Source organism: Felis catus, chromosome D3, assembly GCF_018350175.1.
Source record: "Felis catus isolate Fca126 chromosome D3, F.catus_Fca126_mat1.0, whole genome shotgun sequence".
Lineage (NCBI taxonomy): Eukaryota > Metazoa > Chordata > Mammalia > Carnivora > Felidae > Felis > Felis catus.
This window is the reverse complement of record NC_058379.1, coordinates 27,451,630-27,469,071: the sequence shown is the minus strand read 5'-3', so window position 1 is coordinate 27,469,071 and position 17,442 is coordinate 27,451,630. Positions and strand designations below refer to the sequence as shown.

Below are 17,442 nucleotides of genomic sequence, written 5' to 3'. Positions count from 1 at the left end.
CTGGTGACCATGGCCAGCTGCCAACGCTGACCTTCTCTTGTGAGTTGTTTTTAAGCTGCTGTAGGAATCCCTGAGTTCCTGCCTCTAGGCCTTGACTCACCTGCCCCTTTTGTCTCTCCCTTTTTTCTCTTCAGCCCCAATGAGAGCAAGAGCTGGTAGAAAAACCATGACTGCCTCAGGAAGTCTCCCTTAGTGTACAGCAGTGGTGATGGTGTCCCTCAGGGAACATTAATAAGGTCTGGGGGAAGGATGCTACAGGCATTGGGTGGGTAGAGGTCAAGGAGGCTGATTAACATCTTGCAATGCACAGATCCTCCCCACAACAAAGGATTATTCAGCCCTAAATGTCAACAGTGTCAAATAGTTCAGGGAATCCAATGCCCCAAGATGCATGAAGCACCAGGTGAGTGAGGCTGAGAGAGGCTGCCACCCACAGTCAGACCCAGCTGAGGGGGTGCCAGAATGTCCTGATGAGAGGTAGGAGGGGCCAAGGGGTGAGCGAAGGGGAAGAAGGTGCTAAGGCTGTCAGTCAGGGCAGGTCCCTCCCAAGAGAGGATATCTGGGGCTCCCTTGGCAGGCCACCTACAATGTTGGAAGGGAGGGCATTGGAGGCAAAGGGGCAGAGGGTGGGAAGGCTTTTATGAGTGAAGGGAGGCCCCAAAGAGGTAGCAAAGCAGATGGTTTTGCTATCAGCCCCAAGGGCAGCACTGAGGGCCTGAAGGGGTGGCTGGGGGTAGAAACTGTGGGGGCTGCAACGCTTCCAAGAGGAAGCTGGAGGTGCATGCCTGTACGTTGGGTGGGCGGTGGGACTGGACGGACGGGAGAGGAACAGAATTGGGCAAGCCCTTAATGGGCCTCCTTTCCCCGCTCACGCCATAGGTCTGGGAAGGAGGCCAGATGGCCTCCTAAACGTCCCTGTACGCACGAGGAACGACACCACATTACAGCCTTAATGGCTTCTACGTCCTCCCGGCCTCAGCTGTGAGTCCGTGAGGCTCAACGACCACGCAGGAGCCCAGGTATGCAGGTGTGTGATGGCGCCGACGCGCGGGCTCCGGACCCACAAGGCCAGCATGTGGACCGGGGAAACTCAGGGAGAAATCGCACACTTGGTTGCGGACCCAGTCCCTGGAGGCGCGGAGTCTCTTAGGGGAAAGATGAAGCTGGGAATAGGCATCCAAGAAGGCAGGGTCTTCTTTGAGGGTGTGGCCACAGGCTGAGAAGGAGGGTTTCAAGCGCGTTTGGCGCCACTGAGTGACCGAGGCGGCCGCAGAACGTACCGGATGTGGGAACTCTCAAGGGTCTAGCCTCCTAGGGGAGAGGGCGCGGCGCGGAGTCCAGGGCGGGCTTTCCCTAGCAAGGTGGCTCAGATCCTAGGCCGGGGCGGGGCCTCCCAAGGGGAGGGCGCCACTCAGGGCCTCCCGACGTGGGGGTGTGGCTCAAGGGCGGGAGGCGGGGACCCCTAGGAGAGGGCGCGGCTCAGAGTGCGGAGCGGGGTTTCTAGGGCGGAAGGCGCGGGTCCTGGAGCGGGGCGGGACGGAACGGGACTTCACAAGGTGCCCACGCCACACGAGGAGTGGTGCGGGCCCTCCAGGCAAGGGGGCGTGGCTCAGGGCGCTGGGTGGGTGGGGGTCTATCGGAGAGGGCCGTGGCTCAGCATCAGGCGCGCATCCTAAGGCAGGGCGGGCGGGGCCTCCCGAAGAGAAAGCGCGGGTCCTGGGGCGGGGCCTTTAGAAGAGAGCGCGGCTGAGCTCGGAGCGAGGCGGGGCCGGCCGCGCGTACTTAAGCAGTCTTGGCGCTTGCGGACGCCCCGCCATGGCTCTGAGGTGCATCGTTTCTGTGCTGCGCTTCGGCACTCCCCGCGTCGCCCCACTGTCCACGGCGCCCGTGGCTCGCGAGCAGTCCGCGGCTGGCGAGCAGTCCGCCGCAGGCCGGGAGGCCACTCCAGGATGCCGGGCGGCCGAAGGTGCGCGACCGCCGTTGCCCGTCGTGGACTTTGGCAACACTCAGGAGGCGTACCGCAGCCGGCGCAGCTGGGAACTGGCGCGCAGCCTGCTGGTGTTGCGCTTGTGCGCCTCACCTGCGCTGCTGGCGCACCACGAGCAGGTGCGCGGGTGGGCATGTGGGTGGGTAGGTGCGCAGAGGAGCGCGCCGGATCCTCTGCGTGTTCCGGGAGCCTTTATGGAGTTTCACTGTAAAGCGGGGGAGCGCCTTGAGCATTGCCTGTAGCCGGGAAGTCAGGAAGGGGAGGTGTTTCCTGCATTGTCTTTTGAGCTTCGTGAATTTTCCTAATGCCAGTTACTACCAACTAAAAACAAAGACCAGTTTCTGAATTTTTAAGCTATATGCTCCTTGTGATGATGCAAAGTTGTCACCTGAAAATTGAGTGTTTTAAATGTTGCCTAAAAGGGAGTCTTGGTGGTATTGAAGGGTCTTGGTTTCTCAGAAACTGTGACTCAGGAACTCGCCAGACACAGCCACTCCGAACAGTGTTGAGGGAAAATGGGAAGCCCCTTGAACTACAGCTTTTATTACTTCAATATAGTAACTTGTGAAAAGTGTGTGGGCTTTGGGGAAGTAAAAAGCAGAACGCCGTCTTAGCCACTGTCAGTCTGGGTGTATGGAGATGACAGTTATTTCAGGGTGATCCTGGAAACAGTTTGCAAAGGTGCATGTTGGTGCTAAGTGTCTGGAAGGCTCTTTATGCAGGTGGTGTTGATTTCTCAAGCGAGGCTGTGCTGAGGGTATCATAACTGCCTCCCTTGGTCCCTGAAGGAGGCGGAAGGGGCAGAACTGGAGTTATGGAGGCTTCTGGAAGTCATCTGTGTTTGCAGTAGATGTGGATGTCCTGAGGCAAATTTGTGGCTGTGGAGAGCCCAGGCCAACTGGAGAGGAGGGCAGAAAGGAACACTTGGGGTTCAAGGAGCCTGGTGAGGGGTGGAGGTGTTGAGGACCCTTTGAGGAGCACCAGCGTCTGAAGGGCAGAAAGGAGCAGCAAGTTCTGGAGGTGCAGGGGTCAGGAGGGAGGAGGCAGCTGGGGCGGGGGTGGGGGGTGGGAACGACTAGGGGAGAAAGTGGCTGGCCATGAAGTCTCCGTGGAGGACAAGGACAGGGACCTGGCTCCTGCTGTTGGGGCATCATGGGACTGCTGGGTGGGACTGGGATGCATGGGGCAGAAGTGGTGCAGGAGCTGTGCCTGCTGCCATGTGACTGGAAGGGAGGGAGTGAAGGCTGGAGCCATCTAGGCCATATTTCTCTGAGCTTTCTTCCTTTGGATCAAAGCCAGAGAGAAGCCAGCACAGCTGAAGACCGTGGGGGTGCTGTGGGTGACCACTGTCCAAGTGCCAGAAAGTGCTGGAGTGCAAGGACCACTGTAGGTACCTGGAGGTGTGGGGAGGCTTATCCCAGGCTCCCCTCCTGTCCCACCTGTGTCCTGGGGGTGCCTTCAGGGAGCCCACTAACGGCACTCTGTCTGCCCCCTGTGGGACCTGTTCCACCACAACATTGCTAGGGGTCATACTGGTGCCGTGGCCTCGGTGCCTGGTGCTGGAGGAAATGGGGCAGAGACCAGGCTGCAGGGTTGTAGGCTGCTCTTCAGAACCAGCATTTACCTTGTCCTCTGGCCGGCAGTGAAAATTCTTCCTGCTGAGCAGTGTGGGTCTGTGTGGCACCTTCGGTGGGGCGGGGTAGGGGATCATAAATCCGTTCCCAGGGAGTATCAGCCTGCAGGAGCTCAGTTGGAGATGCTGCATTGGTTTGGCACCCAGTTTGTCCCTTCCTTGCCAGAAGACAAGAGTTTAGAAAACCCAAGTCTTCCATGACAAAGGCTTTTGTACTTGGGTATAAGCCAGTGCAGAAGAGGGTAACAGAAAGGGAAGGAGACAGGATGGATGGTGATGGTGGCCTTTGTGGGACAGAGAACTGGCTTTACCCCTTCTTGATCTGCACACATCTGTTTGAGTCTTTTACAGTGAAAGTGAGTATATGTGTTCCTGGTGTGAGTTTCTAAACCCATGAAGGATGCCCCTACCTGGAGAGGAGGGGACGCCACCCTCATCTCAGGCTGTGCCATCCAGGGATGCACCTGATGCCAGGATGGTTTTAAAGGGGTGGCTTTGCTCTGGAGATAGCTTTAAAATTGCCAGCCCTGTCCGATGTGGTTCCATAACCTTCTGTGATAGGCTGGCCTCCCCTTTGGCAGAGTGAGAGGATAAGTGACCGGCTCAGTGACCTGGGTGGCCTTCCCTGTCATTCCCTCTGAGCCTCGCCTACACCTGAGGAGCTGGTCAGTGCGAAGTGCAGGGTGTGCAGGAGGTTATCAGCCCAGCCCCGCCCCCCCCCCCCCCCCAGCCAAATTCCAGCATCTGCCTTGCTCCTGCTTCTTCTATTAGCATTGGCTGTGGCTGCTTTTGTGCTTCGTCAGCAGAGCTGAATAGTTATGACTGAGACTGTGTGGCCCACACAGCCTATGTTATTTACCATGTGGCCCTGTACAGGAAAGTTTGCTGGGCCAAGAGTAGAAGACTGGCCCATTTCTGCACATGGTGGTTTCTGACAGTTCTCAGAGCTGATATGTACAATGTCGGGGTTTCCCAGAGCCAGATAATGATTTTGGGGTGTCAGATTCTGCCCCACCTGCCACTAGGGTGATTTTTGATATAATCAAGACCTGGCTTTTCCACTGGCGAGGCTGCTCTGGCCGATGGACTCCCTGACCACTGGCCCAGGCTGTATGGTGCCGAGACACCCTGTCCTATTCTCCCGAGTTGGCGCTGTAATTTTTTCTCATCCTGTTTATAAAAACAATGAGATGCAGGACACCTGGTGGCTCAGTCGGTTAGAGTGTCTGCCTCTTGATTTTGGCTCAGGTCATGATCCCAGGGTCGTGAGATGGAGCCCCACATTGCCCAGCATGGATCCTGCTTAAGATCCATTTTCTCTCTCTCTCTCTGCCCTGCTCCCCTTTTTTTCTCTCTCTGTATCTCTTTCTAAAAAAAAAAAACAGACAAAATCCTAATGAGATGCAATAAAATCAGACACGACTACAGAGAGGTCGCAGCAAGGCAGAGGTGATGGCCTGGAAACCCTTGTCCTTGGGACGCCCTGTGGTGCCCTCAGGTGTGGTCCTGAGGCATCTCCACCAAATGCCCACCTGTGATTCAGGGTGTGTCTGACTTTGGGCCAATGTGAGGCTGCTCAGGACTGGTTTGGGGATGAAGGTGTTTGATTTACTCATACTTCTGCTTAAACTAGAGATTGTTCCTTGAAGCCCTGAATCAAGAGATGTTCCTCACAAAAGGGGTTCTGTTATCCATTGGGTTTGACAGACCTCAGGCTTTTTCTGTCTTGGAGATAAGTGGAGGGGGATAGTGGACACATAGGAATTCCCAGACAGGTGGCAGACGTGCCCTCCAAGCAGCCATCCCTTCCAGGCTCAGGGGCCTCCATTGTCCTCACTCCTTCCTGCCCTGGCTGTTCTTACTGCAGGAACTCCGTTCCACCTCCATGCCTTGGCAAGCCCCCCTCTCTGGGTCTAAGTTAGCAAACATTTCCCACCCGTGCTCTGGCAGTCACTCCCTCACCCCCTGTTCTGAATCACACCGTGGAGGTGCCTCACTCCATCGAGGTCTCTTCCCGACTTGATGTGAGCTCCTTCTCTCTTTTGTTTAGCCTGGAATTGTACTGGGCACAAAGCAGTGACTCAGGACTTTGTTTAAAGGATGGCAGAAATTGAGGATATGGTGAAATGTGATTAGAGGAGCTGAGTGCTTTATGGGCAACTGTCTTCTTCAGGGGCATGTCCACTCTAGCTGTGGGTCTGCTGTGGCCCTGGATGACTGTGTACTTCGTAGAAGGCCACCTGGCTTATTATTCGCCTAATGTTTGCTCCAGTTGAAGTCGGACTCCTTCTGAATTTAGCATGTGTTCATCTGCTCAGTAACTACTAGAGGGCCGGCCCCTTGCCAGACACTGTTTTAGGGACTGGGAATAAGCAGTGAAAAAAATATTAAAAAATCTGGGTGCTTGCCTGCTAGAAAGTTGCACCAAATCCTCCTACCTGGCATAACCCACTGAGGTATGAAGACAGAGGATGTTACGAACACACCCACTGCTATTCCTAGAGAGACCTGCTATTCATTTCTTTATCCACCAAATGATAGTCTGGCACTGCTATGTGCCGCTTGGGTCACCCGTAAGTGTGCAGGGCAGAGAAGTGTGAGTGGCCGTGGGGGTGGCACTGGGACCTCTGCCCTGCATGATGAGTAGATTGACAGTAGCTACAAGTGGAGAGACAAGCTGCTTCCGGTGGTGTCCACCGTTACATCAAGGCCCTGAGTTGTGTTTGACTTTGGGAGATGTGTGTCAAGGCTTTATGGTTGGAGCAAAGTAGGTGGGGAAGCAGGGGTGTCCTGCTGGGATGGGGGAGGCCAGGCAGCCAGGACAGCCCTTTCCCTCTACCTTTCAGCTGCTCCATCTCACCAGGAGACTTCTGGGGCAAAGGCTGTTTGACAAGCTGATGAAGATGACCTTCTATGGACAGTTTGTGGCTGGTGAGGACCAGGAGTCCATCCGGCCCCTGATCCAGCACAACAGGGCCTTTGGCGTGGGCTCCATCCTGGACTACGGGGTGGAGGAGGATCTGAGCCCCCAGGAGGCAGAGCACAAGGAGATGGAGTAAGGCCTGCCTGGGCATTGGGTTGTAACCCCAAAGCATCCTGGGGCTACCTGGGGCTGGGCTGGGAGGAGGTCCCTAAGGATAGGAGGGCTTGGTCAGTCTGCTTACCAGTGGCCCTCCTGTGTTCCGCCTGGGGTTCTTGTATTTTTTGCTCTGTGAGGATGACAGCTCGGGGCTTTCACAAAAGGTCTTGCGTGCACAAGCCTAGAGGAGGGGCAGGGATAGGGGTTGGCAAACCATGACCCACAGCCCAATGTGGCTGGCCTACCTGGTTTTGTGTGATTTGCAAAGTGAGATTGGTTGTTGCTTTTTTAAATGGTTGAAAGAAAACAAGAATACTATTTTGTGACACTTAAAAAAAAAATTTTTTTTTAACGTTTATTTATTTTTGAGAGAGACAGAGACAGAATGCGAGTGGGTTAGGGGCAGAGAGAGAGGGAGACACAGAATCCGAAGCAGGCTCCAGGCTTCAAGCTGTCAGCACAGAGCCTGACGCGGGGCTTGAACTCATGAGCTGTGAGATCATGACCTGAGCAGAAGTCAGATGGTCAACTGACTGAGCTACCCAGGCGCCCCTATTTTGTGACACTTTAAAGGTATGTGAAATTCGGGGCGCCTGGGTGGCTCAGTCGATTAAGCGTCCAGCTTCGGCTCAGGTCATGATCTCACAGTTCATAAGTTCAAGCCCCGTGGCAGGCTCTGTGCTGACAGCTCAGAGCCTGGAGCTGCTTTGGATTCTGTGTCTTCCTCTCTCTCTGTTCCTTCCCTACTCATGCTCTGTCTCTCTCTCTTTCTCTCTCTGTTTCTCTCAAAAATAAACATTTGAAAACAAAGTATATGAAATTCAAATCACTTTTGACCTAGAGGAACAGAGTTGAGTAGCTGTGACAGATGCCATATGGCCCACAAGGCTGAAGATAGAAGCTACCTGACCGTTTACAAAAACCGTTTTCTGACCCTGATGTAGGAGGTGCTCCGGCTTTCTGTTCTACTAAAGCATTTCTTCTGAGGCATTGCTAATCTGTTGGACAGGTACCACTGCCCAACCCTTGCCTAGCTCTTGGGAGGATTTTCTAATTAGCAGGTGGGCCCTGCCTGGTAAGTATGGAGCCTGTCAAGCCTGGTGCCTACCCAGGGGTCCAAGAAGGGAATGTGCAGCCAGGAGCAGTGTGACGGGCTGGCCTGGGGTCTCCTCCTGAGATCACCAACTTGCTGTAGGACCTGTTCTCTGGGCAGTGGGTATAGGGACAGATGGGTACCTCCCTGACCTACATTTCTGGGCCACAGAAAAAAATTAGAGGACAAGGTCACCCTCTGCTTCCGGGAGAGGTGGCCTCACAGTAGATCCCGGCAAGACCAGCCCTTTCTGTGCAAAATGCCTGGTTCCTGTGCTGATACATGCACCCCTCCATGCCAGGCCCTTGCTTGCATTTAGGACCCTTAGTTCTGATAGCAACTGTGCCCAACCACATGAGGCTCGAGACAGGCCTGCTGAGTAACCTGCCCTGTCACATGCTGGGGTGTTTGCTCTGGCATGGGGACAGGAGGGGAGGGGAGGGAAAGGCATCACATGAGGCTCCTGCCCTGGGAACGGAATGTCCAAGCCAAGCAGCAACAGCAGCAGAGGATTGGCCTGGGGAGCCCAGCCCCTGTCTAGCCATTTGCTGTCTTAAAGGCAGGGTTCTCCAGTTTGGCACCCCTCTGTGTGTTCCTCACTGTGGCCTGGGGCTGCAGCCTTCAGTGAGGCTGCCTGTTGAATAACTAAGGGACTCTGTGTTCCCGCTGTGTCTAAGTTGAGGGCAGAGTGATTTCACAATAGGATTTTCTCCCTCTGGTGTGAAGACTTCTTTCCTAGGGTGATCTGGCTGGCTTCCTTCCTGTCCTGCAGGGGGAGCATTGGGATGTGGGCTGGCCTTGCCCTGTCCTGGAGCCAAGGAACCTGTGCCCCTGGGCCATGCTGCTGTTGATACCCATCATGATGTAGCAGCCCTGCTTGGTGGGCTTTGGGATGTGAGTGGTGGTCCCTCCCACCCTAACATGGTGCCCACCATCTGATGCCAGTGGCAGGTGTCCACTCATGCCCAGGTCTGCTGCCAGGCATGTGCCTTTGGAGAGGCCTGGACCAGGGTGACAGAACCAGGCTTGTGGGTGCTGGTTGAACATCTATACTGTCAAGTTGCCTGCCTGGCTTCCTGGGTGTTTAGTCAAGAGTGACTCCTACCATGCAGCCTTCATCCATGCAGCCCCCCATGCAGAGAACTACTTCTGTGTCCCGGTGGGGCCCAGAGGTCTGTTTTGCTAATCCTGTCACGAGGCACATAGACCCTGCTCTGGGGAGTGATATAGAGGCCACTACCCCAAATTAAGGCCACAGGGGTTGGAGTAGGAAGGGTACAGGTGGTGCTGGGCCTGCTGTGGGCATAACCATGTGAGGCACAGAAAGGATAGAAATGTCTGAATGCACAGGAGGCCCAGCAGGCCTCCTGAAGTTCTGAGGAGGGGATCCTGGAAGGGATCCCTGGGCAGGAAGCAGGAGGTAGGAGGCTACAGGTGGCAGAGGGAGAGAGTAGCCACATATGGCAGGGGCGGGATGGTGTTTCTCAGAACACCTGGTAGAAGGCAGGAGCCCCATAGGGTCTCCCCAGTAAGCTGAGAGCTGTGGGGATAGGGAAAGTGTACCTCCTGATGACTGACTATGACGAGGACATCTGGGGATAGTGTGGATGGCAGGTGTGTCTGTCTTGCCTGTGCAGGCACAGGACTGGCTGGCGGTGGAGCCCCAAGGTGGGGGCAGCTCTATAGGACTGGTGTGCGCAGAACACTCAGGTGCTGCCTGGAGCCAGGGTCTGAGGGGCTAGGGATGTGGATGTGCAGGCAGGAATGAGCTCCACTGGGCTTGTCTGTGCTTCACTCCTTCCTGCTACCTTATTCCCCTCACTTTCTGCTTTTTTCTAAAAGGCGTCCAGTCAACACATCACCCAGTGTAGTGAGCTGAGCTTGGAGGTGGCCAAGAGATGGTCAGGGCCTCCCTACTGCCTCTTCAACCCCCTGGGCCACTTGTATTCATCTTCTTCTCCCCTCTGCCCCTTGGCGCATTCTCTTCCCTCCTTCACATCCTGGGCCGTGCATGTGTGCGCGGGCTCGCACTGGGCGGTCTCTTCCGTTCCCTGCCAGTCACATGACCCTCCTCCCTTCCACTGCACCTGGCAGCTGCCATCTTTGTCTTCTCGTGACCCACCCACCAGGTCTGGTTGACAGTGTGACCCTGATCCTTCTCAGTGCCATCTGCTCAGAGACAGGCCGCTGTCCCCCTGACCACATGGTTGTGCAGCCGACCCAGTTCCTCTGCTCAGTCCATTTCTAAAGTGCTTCCTCTCTGGTTTGTGCCCAGAAGGTTCATGGATGGAAATAGCACAGACTCTGACTGCTTTCCTGCCACTGAACCTACTGGCAGTGAGGATGGGAATGGCCCACACCCTTTGGAGGCTGGCTGGGGCTTGGAGGGTGGGTAGGCCAGCTGTGGAAATGTTGAGTGGGCACCTTACACAGTGCTGGGTCCCTGGGGGCCCATGTGAAAGAATGCAGCCTACCTAGAAGGCAGGGACCTTGAAGGTGAATACTTGTGTTTCCCTGAGCCATGGGCTGTGTGGTTACAGAGAAGGCCCCAGTCCCCAGCAGCCATCGTCCTTGCTGGTTAGACCCATGCCTTAGTGCAGATGGTGGGTCCTGAGTCATGCTATTTGCCTGGTTGTACCTGGACCACAGCTTGGGGCTGGTCTTACAGGTGCTCCTTGTTCCCAGTGGGGATGTTGTGTGTGGGGCTGACCCCCTCCCTTATGTTACAGAGTCAGATATTGTCACACAGGCACACCTCACCCTCTTCTGTATGTCAAGCACATATGTCTGGTTGGCATGAAGTGGCTCTTGTCCCCTGTTCCCAGGTGGGGGTCTTATGGGCTGTGTAGCCATGTGCGCGGCCCCTGTGAACTGTCCCAGCTACTGGGACTCCCGGGTCCTGACCTGGGCATCCTCGCTCACAGTTGCCAGATATGGGCCCTGGGGTTACACAGGAACCAGGGTCTAAAGGGAGGGCTCCCTGGAAGGCGGCTGGTAGCCCTTGGGTGCAGGAGCAGGGAGGTCAAAAGCTGCCTTAGACCTTTGATTCAGCTTGAGGCTACCACAGGTGCAATTAGCTTTCTGTGGCTTCGCTGGCTTTACCTCTGTCTCAAGTGCCCCAGCGCAGGGGGTGGGGGACGGGGAAAACACTGTCCTTTTCCTGTGAAGTATGGGCAGAACCTCAGGGGCCCCCAGGGGTCTGAGCATTTAGGAGTTCACCAGATAAGCCACAGGGCTTCAGCTGCACTCTTTCTGTGGGAACTGATTTAAGAGGCTTTAAATACAAAGTCAGATGATGGACAAAGCTGCTCGAATGCCACTCCAGGACAGTAATGGTGAGCGGCTCCTTCATCTGAGTAGGCTTAGCCATGACATTTGCTGTCCCAGATGTCATAGCCACTGAGAGGGGGATGGTGTCTGTTGTGATTCTGGCAGGCATTCTGGGTGAGGGGGCACCTGGGTGGGGGCAGACCAGGCAGGGGTGGCGAGGGCATGGCCAAGGGACTGCAGGGAGGCCTGAGGGTGGGCAGAGGCAACCATGTTCTCAGACTGGCCTCACTGATCTGTCCTCATGAGGACTGGGGGGTGTTATTCCCTTGTGATGGGAGGCCAGGGGAGGGCTTGCATTTTAAAAGACAAATTCTGATTACTGGTTAGAAGATACACCTAAGGGGCAAGACTGAAGCAGGGCGCTGGCAGGCAGTGGCTGGAGGTGGGGCTAGCTGTGCATCTGGGCAGGAGCCCAGAGCCTGGCCTGGGGTTCCTAGTGATTGGAGGTGCCTGGATGCAGGGGGTTTAGGGCAGAGCAAGCAGCCTCAGCTTTGGGAATTTTGTACTTTGGTAATTGTCGGGCTCCGTTCCTTATCAGTCCTGGCTGGCCCTGAGGCTCTGTCTTCCCCTCAGAAGGAATGCTCCCATAGCTAGCTTTCATCAAGCACCTCCTCTTTGCCTTGGGCTATCAGCTAGTTTTATTCACTCCTCACCTACCCATGAGGAATCTGAGCCTTCTCCAGGGTGCAGAGCTTGTAGGCCAAGTTGGTCTGTGAGGCTGCTGCCCTGCCCTGCTCAGGGGAGGTGACCCTGCAGGCCTGGGGTGGGTAAGGAGGCGGGTGGGGCACCTGAGTCACTCTTACCTGCCCAGGCTAACCCAGCTATTCTTGTACAGTCTGCCATGTCAGGTCAGGTTCAGGACTCCACTCCTGGCTTCCTCTCACCTCTGCTTGCTCAAAGGGAATACGTGCTTGTCACTTGCAGCCTGAGGTGGTGTGACCCACCCTCACCCTCTTGTTCCTTCCCACAGGTCCTGTACATCGGCTGTAGAGAGGGAGGGCAGTGGTGAGTATGAGGAGGCCATTCAGGAACAAATACTTTCACCACCTGCCCCCCTCACCCTCACCACCCCTACTTGGGAGACCTAGGTTCAAGGGCACAGGCAAGACTTGGGGCCAAGGCTCCTCCCTGTGCCTATGTGGCTTCTCCCTGTGTGCACCCAGGCCATTACTCCAGATCTGCTGACATCCTCAGGGCCTTCCCAGGGGTCCTCATCCCCTTGTCCTAAGTGGGTCTGGGTTCTGCCTTTTGGCCCGAGTTTGCCATGTGACTAGGATTTGGCCAGGGGGAAGGAACATTGAGTATAGGAGCAGGGAGTGGTGGGCAGCACAGTGGAGGGGGGCTGTGGCTGCTAAGGAGCCTGTCCTGAGGGAAGAGGGCTGTGGGCCATGGGCAGGTCCTGCTGGATGCAGGGGAAGCCCCATGTTTGCCTAGAGTGGGATGGGAGCCAGAGCACAGCACAGAGCCTGTGTGTGCTCAGGCCATGTGCCCATCCCTCCAGGTACAAGTAAGAGGGAGAAGCAGTACCAGGCCCACCGGGCCTTTGGAGACCGCAGGGATGGTGTCATCAGTGCCCGCACCTACTTCTATGCCAATGAAGCCAAGTGTGACAGCCACATGGAGACGTTCTTGCGCTGCATTGAGGCTTCAGGTGGGGCCAGCTGTACACCTGCCAGGGAGGCTCAACCTCTTTGTGTAGAGATGCTGGTGGGTGAAAGCAAGGCCAGGCTAGAGCACTTGCCTGGGGCTTGGACAGTCATGAGGGATGACCATGGGTGACACTGGGGAAGATAGGCTGGGCTTAGGTCACACTGGGGTCACGCCTGAGTACAGCTCCTACCCAAGGAGCCTAGTACCTCCTGCCCCTTCCTAGATACTAGTGCCCAGATGTGAACCTCAGTAAGGCTGTCAGTGGGCTGAGCAGCACCCCCATATAGGTCAGGGGCTTGAGCCTCACCACATGTGGCACTGGGGTTTGCCAATGGCTGTGCTGTTGCCACAGAGGACTCCTCCTGCCTGGCCTTATGTGGAGAGCCTGCCAAGGGAGGTGAGTTAAGTGAGCCTCTGAGTCCTTTACTCTTTAGGACATCCCCCTAGCCACAGCGCAGCCCACCATGTGGCCCCAGCAGCCCTTCCATCAGTGGGCTCTGTACCTTCTGAACGCTAGAAGGAGCAGGAGTGAGTTGTACTCAGAAGCAGCCTTCTGAGATCAGCGCTGGGGAGATGCCAGGCAGAGAGAGTCCAGAGCACGGTGCGCCTCCTTACCTCTGTGCCTGCTCTGCCTGAAGCAAAGGTCACAGAAGCCAAGATGGGTCATGGGTTTCTGGAAGGGAGGAGAGAGGCAAGTGTGATTGAATGCCTTCGGTGCTCCATCCTGTGTTTCACTGGGCATTTCTGTGTTTTGTGAATCCCCCCACGGGCAGCCTGGGGTGCCAGTGGCATGGGAGAGGACATGGAGGCAGGGACAGAATGGGCCAGTCTCACTGGCTCCTTTGCCCACTGCATTCCTGGGCCCATGTGGCCAACAAACCCTGCCAAGTTGCTTGTTCCTGCCTCCAAGGTGGGGTATCTGAGTAGCTGTGTACATGGGCATTTATGGGCTTGGTAGAAACATGGTCCTTCTGCTCATAAATGGTTAGCCAGTAGCCGAGGATATCTGACTCCTTGCTGGGCTGTCCCCTCCTGTTGGGGGCAGGGGGCAGCAGGGATCCTTGGTGCCACCCACCTTAGCCTGAGATTGCTGAGCTGTCACTAGAACTACTTCTAGGGAGGGTAAGGCATGCATGCTGGGGAGCAGGCAGCCCACCCAGACATTGCTGCAGCCCCTGCTAGGCTTGGATGGGGGAGGGGGGAGAGATCTGCTGGTCCCACTGCACTGTCATCAGTTTTGGCGACTGGATCATTCAAGGCTCCCTGGTGGTCTTGGGGGCCCATCTGTCAGGGAGACCCAGTACCATGTATGTTGTAGGTAATTGATAAGAAGAGGGGGCCACGCCAGCCATTTGCAGTCTGTCACATGTCTGTCACTCTTGAGTGGTATACGCTCTGGGCACAGGCTCCTGGTCCTCCTCATCCCCCTGTGGAGCCCTAATGGTTATTCCTGTGGCTTCTGACAGGCAGAGCCAGTGATGATGGCTTCTCAGCCATCAAGCTCACCGCATTGGGGAGACCCCAGTTTCTGGTAAGTGCCAGAACCTTCCACCTGCAGAGACAGTCTGTAAGAACTTGGGGCTGCTATGAGCATTAAGTGAAAGCTCATGTATTGGTAACTTGGTGCTGGGAGCCAGGCACACAGGAAGGACTGGGAGGGGGCCTGGAGCTATGCTCCCTGGGGGCAGGGAGCTGGGCATATGCCAGAGCCGGTGCCTCAGGCCTGCACTTGCAGCTGCAGTTCTCAGACGTGCTGACCAAGTGGAGACGATTCTTTCACCAAATGGCTGCAGAGCAAGGGAAGGCTGGGCTGGCTGCCACGGACATGAAGCTGGAGGTGGCAGTGCTACAGGTGGGACAGCCCTGCCCTCGTGGGTATGAGTGGGTGGACACAGTGGGGGCTTGGGAAGGAGCCCTGCCTGGGGGGACCTCGCCAGGCAGTGTTTGAGGTGGGTTCCCAGAGGTTAAGGACATGCTGGGCGGCAGGATTTAGGGAGGGGGGTACTTGCCCTGCACATGGCTGAGTGCTGGCTTTGGGTTTGGGAAGGGGCATCAGGGACAGGTAGGACTAGACCTGTCTATGGAACAGAAACACAGGCCAAAACTATCTTGTTCTTGCTAATGGTGTAATAAAGTCAAAAGAGCAACACAAATGTTCAGGGAAACAGGAAATGTTAGTGAATAGGGCTGGGGCACGTCCATGGGAATGCCACCTTCTCACTTCTCAAGGAAAGTGTGGCAAAGATGGGCATCGCATCCAGGACGGAGATTGAGAGCTGGTTCACTGCGGAGACCTTGGGCGTGTCTGGGTAAGAGTAGCCCCCTAGCTGGGAATTTGGGAGTGTATGCTCTGGTTCAGCCATGGTTCCAGCTGAGCTGCAACGGCTTCTCCCAGTCCTGATTGCCCTCCTGAAGAGCATGGGCCTGGGGTGACAATGCTGAAGGACCTGTTCCCTGAGACATACAGCAGGAGTTGACAGGGAGTCTGGAGTCCTGGGGGCTGGGGCTGCAGCTAGCCCAGGGCTAGCTTAGACAACAACCGGCAGGGCTGCTCACAGAATTATTCAGGTCCTAGCATGAGGGTGCCACACTCAGCCCTTCCTGGGACCCACACGGCAGGTAGGTGGAGGGTCAGGGCAGCTGAGATCCTGGAGGGGCCCGTGCCTCATCCTGAGAGACCTGGGGGCTGGACCTGAGGTCACCAGGTTCCCTGGACTGGCAGAGGCTGTCCCCTTACGTGCAGGGTCTGCCTCCTTCCTGGCCTCCCGTGTTTGGCTCTTTCCCAAGCCTGACATGGCTCGTGGTGTTCTTGGTGTTCTCCCTGGGTTTTTATAGCTGCCACCACCCTGACGCAAGAATGTTCTGGTTTTGGTTTCCATTTTGTAAACAGAGGATGATGTTAACATTTTGTCTGTCCTTTGAAACTGAAAGCTGAGGTAAGTTTTGTGGGGGTTGGGCTTGGGATGCTCTTTTAAGGAATGGGCTGGTTGGGGCCTAGGCCCCCCCACAGATCCTAGCACCCGTGTGCTGATGCAGCTTCTTCCACAGCACTCTGGACCTACTGGACTGGAGCAGCCTCATCGACAGCAGGACTGAGCTCTCTAAGCACCTGGTGGTCCCTAACATGCAGGTGATGACCCCTCGCCCCCTCACCCTGTCTCACAGGGGCACAAGGCTGAGAAGGGAAATGTTCCCTGTTGCTTTCCCTGAGGCAGCAGCTGGGGTCGCAGCTGGATGAAACCAGAGTCCTTCCTGGCTGCATAACACCCCTGTGGTCTGGAGGAAGAGGACAGATCCATGAGTGCCCCACAGAAGGGGAGAGAGACCTGTGTCCTCTCTCCTTGCATGTCAGGTCACCTCAAACCTAATATGATTACTGGCCTGAAATGGCAGTAATCATATTATCCCACGTCATAGTTCTGGAAGGACAGGGCTCAGCTTGGGTGGTTCTAGCTCAAGGTCTCCCTTGCGGTTCTCAGAGGGTGGTGGGAGCTGGGGTCATTGTGGGTCCCCACTCACACAGTCAGCAGTTGATGCTGGCTGTGGGCCAGGGCTTCCTTACCATGTGGTGGCTGGGTTCCTAGGTTGAGTGTCCCCTGAGAGCCAGGCGGAAGCATTATTACCTAGCTCCAGATGTCCCACAGCATCACTTATGCCCAGTTCTGTTTGTTAAAAGTTAGTTACTAGGCCAGCCTGTGTTCAGGGGGAGAGGAATGAGACCCACCCCCCCCACCCAGCTGCCCCATCCTGCCTGTGGGAGGTGCCTGGAATTTGTGCCCTGTTTGAAACCACCCCTGAGCTGGGATGGAAAGCAGCAGAAGTCCCTTGGGAAAACATCCCACAGATACTGCCTTCCACAAGTATCCGGCCCCAGCTGATGGAGGGCTCAGTCCCCAAGCTAAGACACCGAGGGCCAATGGAAGGGCATGCTTGAGGCCCCACTGAGAGTGCCCCGGGCAGTGTTAGTGGGCATTTGGGGCTAGCAGAGGGCCCAGGGCTGCACAGGCCTCCAGGGTAGGTGCTCCCCCCCCGCAAACCCACCCCCACCCCCACCCCCACCCCCACCCCAGCTGCTGAGCACCAGCTTTCTGCTGACCTGCCAGCTCCCTGAAGGCCACCACTGTCTGGAGATGGTGCCTCTGTCCCCGCTCTGTGTTGTCTGTCTCCTGCAACTTTTCCCTCCTGCTTTTAGCCACCACTCTTTCTCCGATCCCTCTCTCTGCTAGGGGCTGAGTCCTTCTGGGTGATCGGATGGATCAAGGGTTTCTTCCTCACCCTTGTGTGGGAGCAGACACCTTGGGTGTAGGTGTGACCCGGGGCGGCTAGCCCTGTGAGTCAGAGGGTGCTGGCTGGCAGCAAGGTTCTGGGATACCATGTGACCAAGGCAGGGGATGGGGTAGCCTTTGCTGGTCCTGGGGTATTGGTAGGACCTGCACATGGGGGCAGGTGGGTGCCCTCAGGCAGAGGGAGCTGTGGCTTTGAGAGGTGGGAGCTTGGAGCCCTGCTGTGGCCTGACCATATGCTGCCCCAGACAGGACAGCTGGAGCCTCTCCTGTCACAGTTCACGGAGGAGGAAGAGCTGCAGATGACGAGGATGCTGCAAAGAATGGACATCCTGGCCAAGGTCGAGGACCCTGGGATGTGCCCAGAGAGGGTGGGGGGCACCTGTC

General features: G+C 56.3%; 1 protein-coding gene across 7 annotated transcripts in view; it reads left to right on the top strand.

Moving 5' to 3' along the window:
* The first annotated feature begins 1,488 nt into the window (after positions 1-1,488).
* Positions 1,489-17,442, top strand: part of LOC101100421 (proline dehydrogenase 1, mitochondrial) — a 65,538-nt gene continuing 49,584 nt past the window's right edge. For 2 of the 7 annotated variants that reach the window (XM_011287910.4, XR_002147455.3), the window contains exons 1-9: positions 1,650-2,106; positions 6,467-6,675; positions 12,093-12,127; positions 12,624-12,773; positions 14,239-14,303; positions 14,508-14,624; positions 15,002-15,081; positions 15,821-15,902; positions 17,304-17,396. In XM_011287910.4, the coding sequence (XP_011286212.1) occupies positions 1,816-2,106; positions 6,467-6,675; positions 12,093-12,127; positions 12,624-12,773; positions 14,239-14,303; positions 14,508-14,624; positions 15,002-15,081; positions 15,821-15,902; positions 17,304-17,396 (1,122 nt within the window). In that variant the 5' untranslated portion in view covers positions 1,650-1,815. Of the gene's footprint in view, positions 1,595-1,649; positions 2,107-6,466; positions 6,676-12,092; positions 12,128-12,623; positions 12,774-14,238; positions 14,304-14,507; positions 14,625-15,001; positions 15,082-15,820; positions 15,903-17,303; positions 17,397-17,442 lie in introns of those variants that run through there. The other 5 variants (XR_006588186.1, XR_890916.4, XM_045041980.1 and 2 more) reach the window with 4 other exon arrangements.